The 14397-nt window shown below is 43.9% G+C and overlaps 1 protein-coding gene across 6 annotated transcripts in view; it reads left to right on the forward strand.

Moving 5' to 3' along the window:
- IQCH (IQ motif containing H) overlaps positions 1-14397 on the forward strand; it is a 103487-nt gene that overhangs the window by 13002 nt on the left and 76088 nt on the right. For all 6 annotated transcript variants that reach the window (XM_087972937.1, XM_087972935.1, XM_087972939.1 and 3 more), the window contains exons 5-8: positions 2590-2709; positions 10492-10612; positions 11448-11576; positions 12838-13070. In XM_087972937.1, coding sequence (XP_087829063.1) covers positions 2590-2709; positions 10492-10612; positions 11448-11576; positions 12838-13070 — 603 coding nt within the window. The remainder of the gene's footprint in view (positions 1-2589; positions 2710-10491; positions 10613-11447; positions 11577-12837; positions 13071-14397) is intronic.

Here is a 14397-nt window from a genome sequence, read left to right on the forward strand (position 1 = left end):
TCGCCTGGGTCCTAAACCATGGTCCTTGTCCTTCTATAGTTGAACCCAGAGCAGTTGCCATCTCTAGGATAGAAGCACTCACCAGAATTGGAGGGGCGATGGTGGTAAACAGACAGTTATTGGTTGTTTTTCTGATTCCAGCTAGAAGTAACTAGAAATAACAGCCATGTTAAATTTGGATGACAAATGCAACCATAAGGGGGAGGGGGAACCCACGGTGGATAAGATCACGCAGGGTGAAGGTAAAATGATGGGATGGGCCCCGGCCTCAGTTTGGTAGAGTTGTTTATGGTGCCTCATGAGCTGTCTCCATGACGGCCACCGTTGATTTGTGGTCCACAAGGTATTGTTTCTAAGGGAACATTGTAGAGGGGGAGGAGAACAGTCTCCCCGGTGGAGGAGGGTTTTCTGGCTGCTGCAGCGTTGACAGTGTCAACCTTAGTGTTTTATTTAAAAAAAAGGAATATTCTTGCTCACCCACAAAGACGCAGAAGGCAAGCTTACTGCAGGCCATTTGCAATGCGCACCGACCGATCCCTTCCGTCTGCACATAACAGAGTAGCAGAGTTGGAAGGGACCTTGTAGGTCATCTAGTCCAACCATCCGCCCAAGCAGGAGACACTACACCATTTCTGACAGATGGCAGTCCAGTCTCTTTCTTCTTGAAAGCCTCCAGTGAGAAAGCTCCCACAACTTCCGAAGGCAACTTCTGTCCCGTGGGTTGATTGCTCTCGCTTCATACAGGTAGTCCTCGGCGTAAGTGTGAAAAACGGTCATAAGTCACTTTTTTCCAGTGCTGTTGTAGCTTTGAATGGTCGCTAAACCAACTGTTGTAAGTCAAGCACTATCTGCAATTGCCTTGGGTATCCACTTGGTTCTGGAGTATCTTCAGCTGAGATCGGCAACCTCGGGCTGTGGCTTCTATGGGTCACCTTCAGACAGAGCTGCAGAACTGGGAAGCTTCTTGATCTCTCAGTCGAAGAGGTTCTGCCTATCTTAAGAGCCTGAAGGACTTGAAGCATACAACCTGGCCATCCCGAGACATCTGAGAAGAAGTTAGTCCAGAGGTCTCCAAACTTGGCAATTTTAAAACTTGTGGACTTTGTGAGACCTGAATTATTTAATACTCACCATACAGAGGCAGGTCTGGCGCTCAATTCAAAGGTTTATTAAAGAAAAGAAACGTTTGCAGACGGGCCTTCAAGTCCCTTCCAAAGTGGATTGGGTACAAGAAGAGCAAGATCTCATGGTCAAACAATACATTTTATACACTCTACACAATGTACGCCATGTCTAAGAAGCCCACCCCACTCCCCTTATTACCTCTAAGTCATACTGTAAGGTAAAGGCCCGGCTTCACTGTTTCTTCCGAGGCACCGGATATCTTATCTTGTTTACTGGTAGCTTCATCATGGTCAGATGTTCCTGTTTTCTAAGAAGCCTGCAACTATCCAGCACGTTTTGTTTAATTGACCACACTTTGTGGTTAGGATACAGCAACGAAGACAACACAGCTTAATAATGCACTTAAAATTTCTAATTCTGTTATAAAAGAGAAACTTAATATTTATTTCCTTTAACTTCCAGAATTCTGGGAGTTGAAGTCCACAAGTCTTCAAGTGGCCAAGGTTGGGGACCCCTGGGTTAGTCCCTTAGGAAATGAGGAGGAGAGTGGTGCATGATAGATCCAGGGGAGAGAAGCATTTGGCTAGGGGAATCATGCAAGCTGCCCCCTCCCTTTTAGACGAAAATGGGCTTTTCATAGTAGACAGAAAAGATTTTTCCTTTTCTGCATTACGAAATGGTTCGCCACTTGCGTTGCTGCCCGTATGTCCTGTGCTCCTCCTCCAGCTGACCCAGGAAGGCATCACGCAGGGATGCTAACAAGGTGTCAGAGCTGCCAATCTGCCATGAACTATGGAGGGAGGGAGCCAGACAGGTGGGGGAAAGTGAAACCGACGAAGTTGGTGAGAAGAGGCTGTGCCTCTCCAAGACACTCAGAGTTTTCAAGCTCATTGCCCTGGCAGAAGAAATGCAAGACCGTTGCAAAAAATAATTTACTCAAGTATAGTTGGACAATAAGGGGCCAAGGAAGCAGAGGAACTAGATGGGGAAAGTTAACCAGGAAATTTTGGCCCGAACTTCACTTCTGGCTTTGCTTTGCTGCAGTTCACTTGACTTCTAATAAAACTATTACTTTTGCAACAAAAGGGAGCCGAGGATTGTTTCGATTCAGGTCTGACTCAAAGGTGGTATGGATGGACGACTGAGATGGATGCCATATAAAGTTAATTAATATAATGGTACTTCAGCACTCATCGTTAATTGGCTCTGGGAGATGTGATGAGTATCAAAAACAATGAGTACCCATTATTTCCCAAAAGGAATAATGTCACAAGGCAGCCAACAATGACAAGTTTTAGCTTGCGCATTGAGGACGAAACAAATGATGAGTACCGTGGCAGAATTTTCGCGTCGAAATGCATTGCATACCAAGGTCGATGCGTTTCAAAGCAGTTGAGTACCAAGGTAAATAGTACTAGATAAAACTCCCAAATTGCAGACAGGCTGCATTGTGTTTCTTTACAGCACAAGCTTTCCATGATGATGAAGATTCTGTGTGACCCAAGGCACATATACCACCGAAGCATCGTAAATCAGAACTATGGCGTCAGTTTGCCGTTGGTTAATCGGAGGAAAACAGCATGTGTAAGTAATCAAGTATTTTCATTGCTTTGTTTATTGCTTCTGATTTTTCTTCAGAACAGTTTTGAATCTCTGAATAACAGTTGGAAGTGACCTCGGAGGTCCACCCCCCCTGCTCCAGCAGGAGACCCCATACCTGGCTGTCCAGTCTCTTCTTAAAAGCCTCCAGTGATGGACCACCCACAGCTTCTAGAAGCAAACCATTCCACTGATTAACTGTTCTCACTGTTACGAAAAATTTCTCCTTAGTTCTAGGTTGCTTCACTCCTTGATTTTACCTTCCATCCGTTATTTCTTGTCCTGCCTTCTGGTGTTTTGGAAAATAAATTAACCCCTCAGCTACTCTCTTGGGCAAAACATCTGGCTCCAACAATATATTGTTTTAGGGAATACAGCACCAAACTATTTTGTGCATCTACATCATTTGATCTCTTTAGTTCAAATCCTCCTGGTGCCTCACTGATAAATGTACTAACGCATTATGTTAGACCAGAGGTCTCCAAACTTGGCAACTTTAAGACTTGTGGACTTCAACTCGCCGAATTCTCCAGCCAGATATGCTATGATAGCAGTCTTCCAATAGTTGAATGGCTGCCACAGAGAGGGGGGGGGGGGGTGTCAAGCTATTTTCTAAAGCGCCTGTAGGCCAGACAAGTAATAATGGATGGAAACTGAACAAGGAGAGATTCAACCTGGAAATAAGGAGGAATTTTCTGACAGGGAGAACAATCAACCGATGGAACAGAAGTTGCTTTCGGAAGTTGTAGGAGCTTCATCACTGGAGGCTTTTGAGAAGGGGGGGGCGTCCATAAGTGCACCAACGTGCCTACCGTCCCTGTCCTATTGTTTCTTTTCTCTTGTTCGTATCCATTTCATGTGTTTATTACCATGTTTATACTTATACCTGTTGTCTAATAATTGTTGACTGACTGACTGACTGACTGACTGACTGACTGACTAAATAAACAAACAAACAAACAAACAAATAAATAAAAAATAAGGCACTGGACTGCCATCTGTCAGAAATGGTGTAGGGTCTCCTGCTTGGGTGGGGGTTGGACTAGATGACCTGCACTCTCTGATTATCTGTTAAGGTGAGGGCTTGGCAGCACAAATGGCAGCCCATGACTTAATAGCCAACCATCAACACCCCAATCAGTATCTAAAAAACCCACATAGAGCAGCCCAAAGCACGCACACTGCTAGGCAGACGTTCTGTGAGGATGGGCTCCAGCACCAGTCTGAAAGTTTGGAAGACGCAACCTCTGGTCCCCAGTGATTGATTCAGATTGGATCCTGCAGCATTATCCTGGGACAAGTCAATTCGCCTTCATTCGTAATGAATATACTCGTTATGGCTAGAGATACCTTTTCCAGGAGAGAGTGCCTATGGCACAGGTATCCAGGCCCACCTGAGCCTTAGCGCTTCCTGCGCAACTTGGAAAAACTCCCGGTCCAGGAGTGATGATCCTCAACTGTGAATCTGAACGTCAAGAGACAGAATTCCTCATAAAGAACTGCTTCCTATCTCAGATTTGACAATACTCCAGCCATGTCTTCATTCCAGCTTGCTAGCTCAGATCGGGTCTCCCGTAAGCAACCTCAACCAGCACATGTTGAAAATGTTTGCAATAAATAATAGGACAAAGGAGAACTTCCAGCTGTGTTGAAGCAACTTGAATGTATCAGGTATTAGATTCTCTTTTTTAAAAAGTCTGGTCAAGAATATTACTGTTATTTGAACACAGAATTTAAAGAATTTTGTACAAATTATATCCATGACATCGATATAACATATATCAAAATATCACTGCAATACATAACTTAGCAGTGCTTGTGAAAATATTGAATTTATGTTAATTACAGGCCACGAAAATGTACAAATTAACACTATTAATTAAACTTGAATGCAGAGTATGTTAATTGCACATAATTAGATGTATAGATTGGTGTTTGTGAATGCACAAAATTCTGTTAATTACATTTGCTTAAATATGCAGATTAGCTGTGTTAATTTAAATAGCATGCGAATTATTTTAATTGTGTGCTTCTTAAGAGGGGCCGATTAGCTGCAGGCCTCTTACCACTTTCTCCTCCGGCAATTTCCGAGTTGCTCACCTCTGTCAAAGAGCAAAAAATGCCCATTCAAACAGCCACAAAAATAAGTCTCCATAATTGCAGTGACCTCAGAGGAGCTCTCCGTCATTTTCACGCTCACAGCATTGTTGCGTAGCTTTGGGGGTGCTTGGGTCTCCACCTTCCAATAAATAAATAAATAATGCAAGACAAACTCGGTTCCTTTTCATTTATTCATGAGGGAGGATTTAATGCCTTTGCCTCCCCAAGTTTTTTACGAGGTGCCGTGTCCTACTGCCCGTTTTCCTTAAGTTCCTCCTCTCTTTTCTTTCTCTTGCTTTCGTCCTCTGTGAAGCTTATAGGCATCTCTCTGGGTCTGGACTGCTCTGCCTAGGAAAGGAGCAGCCATTTGTCCTGGAAATGGTTTTGTAGCAGTAGTAAAAACCGTGGTTTTCTTTTCAGGTGTGCTGCAGGATGGACTAAGATCTTGGAGAGGGAAGGGGCGAGGGGGAGAAGATTCTGCCTATGGTTTCAATTATAAAAAGGGAATCAAAGCCCCGATGTTGGCATCAGACTTAAACAAATTGATGTTCCACTGGATGGTCATTTGCAGCACGTTCGCTGCATTTATGACAAGCGTAAACAGAAGACAATGGCAAATTAATAAACTGTCCTTTCCCCCCAAATCTAAGAGAAGTCAGAATTGGTGAGATCAGTTTAAGTGAGCCGATGATTGCGTGTGTCTTCTTCTCCAGCTACAAATGGGAATGTGAAGGTCACCTCTATTCCTGGATGACAAAACGGAGAGTGTTTGTTTGGTGTGGTTTTTTTGTTGTTGTTGGTAAACAAATTAATCTTTGGAAAGGTCACCATTTGTTTTACATTTTGCATCCAGTCCTTGTCATCTGGAATCCGAGATTGACTGTCACTCAGCGAGGGTGGAGGGGAGCCGCCGTCCATATCAGCATTCTTTGATGGAACTCCATGCCTGATTGAGATGCTATGGGCTGCTGGCTTACAGCTGTCGCTGGACAAGGAGGCAGGCCCAGCCTGGAATTCCAATCAGCCCGGCCCTCCAATCCTGCTCGGCACTGGCTGGCCTTTTGCCCACAAGTAAGATGCACAGCAGTTTGAGCCAGCTATTACCCAGCTCCCTTCCTTCTGTGCTGCTTTCGGTCACGCATCTCTTCTTGGCCACCTACCTGGTGCGGTTAATTTGAGACAGGTCAGCTGGAAGGACAACCTACCGGAGGTCTTTCGATTAGAAAGGCTTCCCTAAGAGTCTAAATGGGCTTTGAGTCCAAAATGGGAGGGTTGGGGCTTTGGACCATTGGATGGTTTAACAAAAGGAGCTGCAAAGTTTTCTTGCTGAAAAGTCTAGCCAACTTTTCTACCTCTCTCTTCACTAATCAGAGGGAGGCCGGTAGCAGCTTTGCAGGCTGGCCGATTGAAAGGAAAGTCGTCGGATTTCTTTCGCCAGCCATGCTTGCTTCATCACATGCGCAGAGTAGCTAGGCTGATGTTGGATTTAAATTGGGGTGAGGCTGGGGTAGTTGGGGGGGGGGAGATGCAGATGCAGGCTACCTGAGAGACATATTACAAGTGTCTTTTCAATTGGCAATTGTAACGCGCTGGAAGCCCGTTGCGTTTGTTGAGGTGGCCTGAAACCATTTGATGGATATAAGTTCAGCCGTCTTCCCCCCAGCTCAATTGTGCTTGTAAAATTTCTTTGTTCCGAAAGAGCTACTTTGAAATCTGTAATGGAGCGTCTTGGGAAATTAAAATGCTCAGATACTACTTTGTCCTAGTTTTGAGCCTTTGTGCGAGATTTGTGCCCATTAACTCTTTTGCAAAGAATCTGCCATGTTTGTCCTGCACGGAATCTAAAGGGGCTGTTGCTGGCAGGGCTCACAGTAGGGAAAGGTTGTGCCTCTGATGGTGTAAATGTAAGAGGCGAAGTAGAAACCTGGGTTTTTCTCCCTGCTCCACCTCCTCCCAATTTAAAACAAATAATAGTTTAACTTACTTTTGATGTATTGAGCGGTATACAAAAACATGGAATGGAACAGAACGGAATTCTTTATTGGCCAAGTGTGATCAGACACACAAAGAATTTGTCTCAGGTGTATAAGGTCACAGTGTACATGTAAACAGCATGTAATAGGTCATAAATCATAGTTACAATTATTAATCATAGTTAACCTAAATCATAGTTCCAATCATTGAGTTACAAACAATAATTGACAGATCATAAGAAACCAGAAGAAGATAGTAGGAAAGATGAGAAGATAAGAAAAGGTGAGAATGAGACAGTGCTGAGAGAATTAAGTGTTGAGCAGAATGATGGCACAACTCTTGTGTTTAGTTGTTTGGCATGCAATGCTCTGGATATGCAATGCATATCCCTATTAATAACATTTGTTATCTGAAAAGGCCCTACAGATAGTCCTCGTGTAGTGACAAGCGACTTAGTCATTAAATGAGGCAGTTGCTAAGGGGAACCCCCACCATGTTTACGATCTGACTTCAGATTTCCTTGGCTTTACAGACCTGCAAAAGTCATCAATGCAAGGATTGGTTGCAAAGTTACTTTTTCCTTGCTGCAAATGGCCACTAAACAAGGCAGAGTCACTACACGAGAACTGCCTGTATTGCACTCCTGATTTTTGGCGGTCGTAGACCAATATGGCTCTCCCACTAATAATTAGCCTGGTCAGTGGTGAGTTGGAAGGAACTGATAATTTAGGTGGACCGCTAAGTATCTTGAGAAGGTACCAGATGCTTAAGTCAGCAGATGGAGAAAAGGGGGGAAGAGTTTCTTAAGTGGCTAAGCCTCTATTAAATGCTTCTGTATATTCATAGTTTGCATTTCTTTTGTGTTGAATAGCTTCGGTGCCCACAATTAAAAATCTTTTCACATGAAGTGACAAAATTAAGTGTCTTTTTCCCCCCCTCTCTTAAAAAAAGCATAAAATAGTTGAAGGGTTTCATCACAGATGGGAAAGGTTTTTGTTTTTGTTGGCTTGCTTTCTGGCAGGGGTGGTGTATTTTCCATGTGTCCATAATTTTGCAGAATCATTTCCATGGGCCACTGGTAATATGAAGCCACCGTCCAACTAATTTATCAGTGTCGCTAAAGAGTAGTAACTGAAACAGCCTTGCATCTGGAGCCAAACGTTCTGCTTCTGTTCCGTCCTCAGAATCCGTCTGATTCTAGAGAAAACTTGTTGGTGAGTTGCTCAGCTGTGAACTTCGAATGTGGACAATGAAAGGGTCTCTGGTGGGCGCCCATCCGTTTATCCATTGGCGGTTCTGCAATCTGCTGGCTGCCTCCTTCACTTCCTAAACTTGTTTTGCTTCAGTCCAGTTTTGTTCCTAACAAAAAGGAAAACAATGGAAATTGGGGGAAAGACCCTTTAAAAAAAAATGTTTGCTTTAAATTGAACCACAGAAAAATAACCATATTGAGCGGGACATTTTTATCCACCACAGAAATGCGCTTCAAAAGGACTAATAGAATTCTTTTGTCTCATGCCTCAAGTTAATTATACAGAGAATTGCTTGAGATAAAGAGAAAATACTTCTGCAGCACATTTCAGGCATATTATGGCAGAGTAAATGTTTGCCGGCAGCCCAAATTAAGATCTCTGTTCTAACCTTTGAAAATTGTGTTCTGATGTGATGTTTCCCTCCACCAAAAATGTTTTCGTGATATTAGACGTGTCCAATTCCTTGGCTGGAAATGAGTGGTTTGCTTCAGCGCTACGGCAGTGTTTATCCTGTGAGCAGGCATGTCTGATTTTGTCCGGCTCTTCCTTTTGGGTAGAGGCATCTCCGGTGTGGTCAGCCAGCTCCACAAAGAAGGTTTCTTGCAGGCATTCCTTTCTGGAAGAAATGTAGAACCATTACCATGATGACCAACATCGTGTTAAGGATGGACTTGAAAAATAATGCCTTTGGCGCGTCAGTTATTGTTGGAACCAAAAACTAGTAGCATAGTCTTGTATTTATTTCAGCTTCCTCTTGAGGGATATTGGGCTCTCGGGTTATGTATTAGGCAGGTGTTACAATAATAAGCTTAGCAAAGGTGCCTGAGAAAAAGGGCCCTTTGGGGGTAAGTCCAAAATAAACATTAAAAAAAGATAATTATTATACCACATTCCCAGTGAAGAGGCCAAATTGTTAACAGATAGTAAAGGAAAGGCAGAACTATTCAACTTCTAATTTAACAAAGTAACAGAGTAGGAAGGGATCTCGGAGGTCTTCTAGTCCAGCCCCGTTCAAGCGGTAGAACCTCTACTATTTCAGATAAGTGACCATCTAGACTCTTCTTAAAAACCTCCAGTGATGGGGCACCCATGATTTATGGTGGCAAGCTGTTCCACTGGTTAATTATCCTCACTGTTCGGAGCTTCCTCCTTAATCCCAGGTTGCTTCTCTCTTTGATTAGTTTCCATCCATTGCTTCTTGTCTTGCCTTCTGGTGCTCTGGAGAATAGGTTAATCCCCTCTTCTTTGTAGTAGCCCCTCAAATATTGGAGCACTGCTATCATGTCGCCTGCTAGAACCCAGACCAGCACTTATTTAATTTTTATTGTTCTGAAACAGTGGTGTAAACCGAGCACCAAAGAAGAGATTTTGTAACTCATGAAATAGAAGTACAAAAAGTTATTTATCCTGCCACACTCTCCATGACTTTTGGTGATTAATGAAGTATTCTTCATGAGGTAGTAAATAAGCACTAAATTTTTGCAACTATGTTTAGTAGAGTGATATACACAACTGACGTTCACCAGATCATCCTAAGAGATCTAAAAAAAAAAAAAGAAGTTTGGATTAGAAGGGAAAAAATGTGACTTCAATTATTCAGATTTTTCTATAGATAAGAAATAGGATTTCTCGTACACACACAGAGAGAGACACGCACACACAGACACACACATATACTAGCACTATACCCATGCTTCGCTACGAAAGTATGTGGTCGGCCTTAGTTTTTGGGGAGGAAAATAGGGGGGGGGGGGAATTCTGCCTCTGCCTACCGGCATCCATCGCTATTCATCTGGTTAGCGTCCTGTCAGTGTGTGAGAGAGTTGAGGGCTGTTTGGAGACTGAAACAGTATTTGCTGTGTGAGCAAGAAGCAGACAGCAAGGAGCCTGGGCCTGGCTTAGCTCAACTGTTCTGTACTAAAACTGCCTGGTGCTGTGAAACTAAAACTGAAACTCCTCTGCTTGTGTTTAGCATTTGGAAGAGATTGGGGAGGAGGAGGGGGAGGAGAACTCCTTAGCATCAGAGCATGTTAATAATAATATAGGAAATACTAATAGCTCTGATGGTCCTTTTGAAAAATCCTCTCTTAGTGAGCACCTAGAAACCAAGAGGAACATACATGCCAAACACACACACACACACACACACACACACACACTAACTAAACTAACTAACGGGCAAAGATGCCTTTTTAAAAAATGTGACTAATACATAATGGGTTTCCTAAAACATTCATTATCTTCTAAATTACAAGAATTGCTGATGGAGCCCCATAGTATATTCCGTACTCCTAAACCATGAAACCTGAGCCTGGACCAATCTTTGGGTGGTTAGGATCAAATCATGTTTTGCCGCCTCAGAAAAGTTCCTAGACACAAGTGGTCCGTACAATCAACAGGTGAGCCGCTGAAAGAGGAAACGTGTTTTCTCTTGATTTAGGCACCAACGCAGAAGATTGCGAAAGGGGTGACCGTCTACAACCTTCCCATTGCTCCCTCCTCCTCCTATTTGAGCCACATTCACTCTGCCTTGCCTATTACCGAGAAGGATGGAGAGAAAGGTCAGTCCTGGCCGCGTCATTCTCCTGGGCCCATTTGCTGCCTTTGCCTTGGCAAATACAACATGTTGTACCGTTGGTCAGCCACTCTCGTACACAGAACATAGAATAATAGGGTTGGAAGGGACCTTAGAGGTCTTCTAGTCCAGGGGTCTCCAACCTTGGCAACTTTAAAGCCGGGTGGACTTCAACTCCCAGAATTCCCCAGCTAGCGTTGCTGGCCTCCCAGGAGTTTGGGAAGGCTGGAAATGGAGCCCTTTCCGGCTTCCAGGGAGTCTCCAGAGCCCAGGGAGAGTGTTTTCGCCCTCCCAGGGGTTCGAGTAAAGCCTCCGGAGGCTGGGGAGGGCAAAAACGCCCCTCCCCATCATGGTGCAGGAGGCCAACCAGGCCAAGGCCGCCCACCAACCAGGCAGAGAACCCATTGCTAAAATGTTTGTAGCCTACCCCTGCAGTGGTGGGGTTCAATTTGTTTTACTACCAGTTCTGTGGGCGTGGCAGGGGGAAGGTTCCTGCAAAATCCCCCTTCCCTCCCCCACCCCACTAACCTGCTTTCCAGCTCCGTTCTCCCAGGCAGGGCAACCAAAGGAGACCCAGCCGATCAGATGGGACTCAATGAGAAGCGGAGAATAGATGTGGGAGGCACCAGTCAGATGGTGGGATTGGCCGGTTCTCCAAACTACTCAAAATTTCCGCTACCGGTTCTCTCCAGAACTGGTCAGAACCGGCTGAATCCCACCTCTGCACCCCTGGTTTGGAAGTCCAAAAAAATAATAATATTAATTACACCTCCCAGGTAAGTCGTCTTTGAAATAATCTGTGACGCTTATTCCCTTCCTAGGCATCCTAAATCTAATTGAAAGAGGGCTGATCCCACGGGCTGCTAGGATTACTCTAAAGAAGCCGCCCATCCTGCCAAAACCTGTCCTTCTCCACGAATTTCAGGCCAAGCACAAGAAGGTGGACGCAGGTAGGTTCAGCCAAGCGGGAGTCTCCCGTGGTTGAAAGGCAGGCATCCGCTCTCATTGGATCATGCGCCAAGACTCCTTTGTTATCCTCGGGGATTTCAAAACTTGAAAGCACAAAAAGGGATTGCTGGAAGAAATATCCCTCTGGGTTCGGTTCCAAGCGGGGAAGGAAAGACATTAGAAACAATGGAGGCGGTTAGGAAAGATGGTTTAATGGTGGACAGGACCACGTGGCTTAGAGCTCCGAAGTGAAAAGGACGATCACATGCTTCCGGATGTTGGGTGAAGGGAAAGAAGGGAAAAAGGGAAAAGAGATGCTGAGAGTCCCTTGGTTTTATACCCTCCGTTGGGTCTCCCCTGAGTGTTTCCTGTTCCTGTGCAAGAAATGCATCCCATTGGCTGCCAGACTCCCAGGGGCGGGGTCTTCGCTAACTTTGTACGCTTTGTCTGGACCCACATGGCTTCACCCAAGGGCTGGCTGATGCACTCTTGCCAGGCCAGGTGGTGAGTTGGGTAGAGGCCTTTGTTATGTAGAATACTCTGGCCTAGATCTTAATGGCCCGCCCATTAACAAAGGTGGGGGTGAGTTTCTACTTCCCTTTGAGGGGAAATATTCTGCCTTTTTAATATTTCCTAGGCTATTTCACTTTTTCTGGGAGGGGTGGGTGCCAACTTCCTACAGAAGAAGAAATAGGAATCTTCTATTTCTTCCGGCTTGAAATCCCAGGTGTTTCCTCGGCAGTGCATCTGTTAAGAGAATAACCGAGTTTTGGAAGGGATCTTGAAGGCCTTCTAGTCCAACCCCCTGCTGAAGCAGGAGTCCTATCCCACTCCAGACAAGTAGCTGTCCAGTTTCTTCTTAAAAGCCTCCAGTGATAGAAGCACCCACAATTTCTGAAGGCAAAGCCGTTCCACTGGTTAATTATTCTGTTAGGAAGTTCCTCCATAATTCCAGGCTGCTTCTCACCTGGATTAGTTTCCATCGGTTGCTTCTTTCCTTGCCTTCTGATGCTTTGGAAAAATAATTGGACCCCCTTGTCTTTGTAGGAGCCCCTCCAATATTGGAACCCCGCTATCATGTTTTCTTAGAGGGTCCATCTCTAACCTGTTGGTTGGCTATGATTGGTGGTTTGTCCGTCGCTTAATGTAGGCAAGAAAACCGACCAGGTCTCAGTTCAACGTGGCTTCTGGGGTGGGCAAATGATACGCCTGAGGGATTTGAGCACCCTGGCCTTTTCAAAGCCCCCTTTATCTGTGCCGTAGACCGGGCTCGGCAGAGCAAGAAGGTAGAAGCGGCTCCCCTCCCCTCTCAAAAGGCCACCCAGGTCTCTGAGGGCCCAGCAGAAGGCGGAAAGGAGAAGAAAGGAACCAAGGGCAGCATTGCCCCACCGCCATCTTGCATCTCCGTCATGTCCTCCAAGAAGCTCAAACAGCAGCAGCTCCTTCAAGCGATGAGACTAAGGGAGTCAGCCGCCTCTTCGGCTTGCTTGGCCAAGGTACGTGCGTCTCTGGAGATTCTCAGACATCTAGGTCATAGTCCCCTCACACTTGTTTTTTTTCAAGAGGCAACTGGACTTTCTTGTTGTTGTTTTGTTTTCTTTGAAGACGTTTTGCTTCTCCTCCAAGAAGCTTCTTCAGCTCTGACTGCATGGTGGGGAAGGGAAGGATTGATACTCCTTGCAGACAGCTGGTCATTTGCATCCTTTTAGAATAGAATAGAATAGAATAGAATTAGAATAGAATAGAATAGAATAGAATAGAAGAGAAGAAGGAAGGAGAATAGAATGGAATGGAATGGAATGGAATGGAATAGAATAGAATAGAATAGAATAGAATAGAATAGAATAGAATAGAATAGAATAGAATAGAATAGAAGAAGGAAGGAGAATAGAATGGAATGGAATGGAATAGAATAGAATAGAATAGAATAGAATAGAATAGAATAGAATAGAATAGAATAGAATAGAATAGAATAGAATAGAATAGAAGAAGGAAGGAGAATAGAATGGAATGGAATGGAATGGAATGGAATAGAATAGAATAGAATAGAATAGAATAGAATAGAATAGAATAGAATAGAATAGAATAGAAGAAGGAAGGAGAATAGAATGGAATGGAATGGAATGGAATAGAATAGAATAGAATAGAATAGAATAGAATAGAATAGAATAGAATAGAATAGAATAGAATAGAATAGAATAGAATAGAATAGAATAGAATAGAATAGAATAGAAGAAGGAAGGAGAATAGAATGGAATGGAATGGAATGGAATAGAATAGAATAGAATAGAATAGAATAGAATAGAATAGAATAGAATAGAATAGAATAGAATGGAATAGAGAAAGAAGGAAGGAGAATGGAATAGAATGGAATGGAATGGAATGGAATGGAATGGAATGGAATGAATAGAATAGAATAGAATAGAATAGAATAGAATAGAATAGGATTCTTTATTGGGCAGTGTGATTGGACACACAAGGAATTTGCCTTGGTGTAAATACTCTCAGTATACATAAAGAAAAGATACATTCATTAAGAATCATAAGGTACAACACTTAATGACAGTCATAGGGTACAATCAACAATCAAATCCTACTAGGAAACAGTCAATATAAATCATAAGGATACAAGCGACAAAGTTACAGTCCTACAGTCCCAAGTGGGAGGGGATGGGCGATAAGGAGTGATGAGAAGATTAATAGTAATAGTAGTGCAGACTTTGTAAACAGTGTTGAGGAAATGAGTTGTTTAGCAGAGTGATGGCGTTTGGGGAAAAACTGTCCTCGTGTCTAGTTGTTCTGGTGTGCAGTGCTCTGTAGCGT

Source organism: Notechis scutatus, chromosome 11, assembly GCF_049901735.1.
Source record: "Notechis scutatus isolate UNSWTSFEM ecotype Mainland chromosome 11, rNotScu1.2, whole genome shotgun sequence".
Taxonomy (NCBI): Eukaryota; Metazoa; Chordata; class Lepidosauria; order Squamata; family Elapidae; genus Notechis; species Notechis scutatus.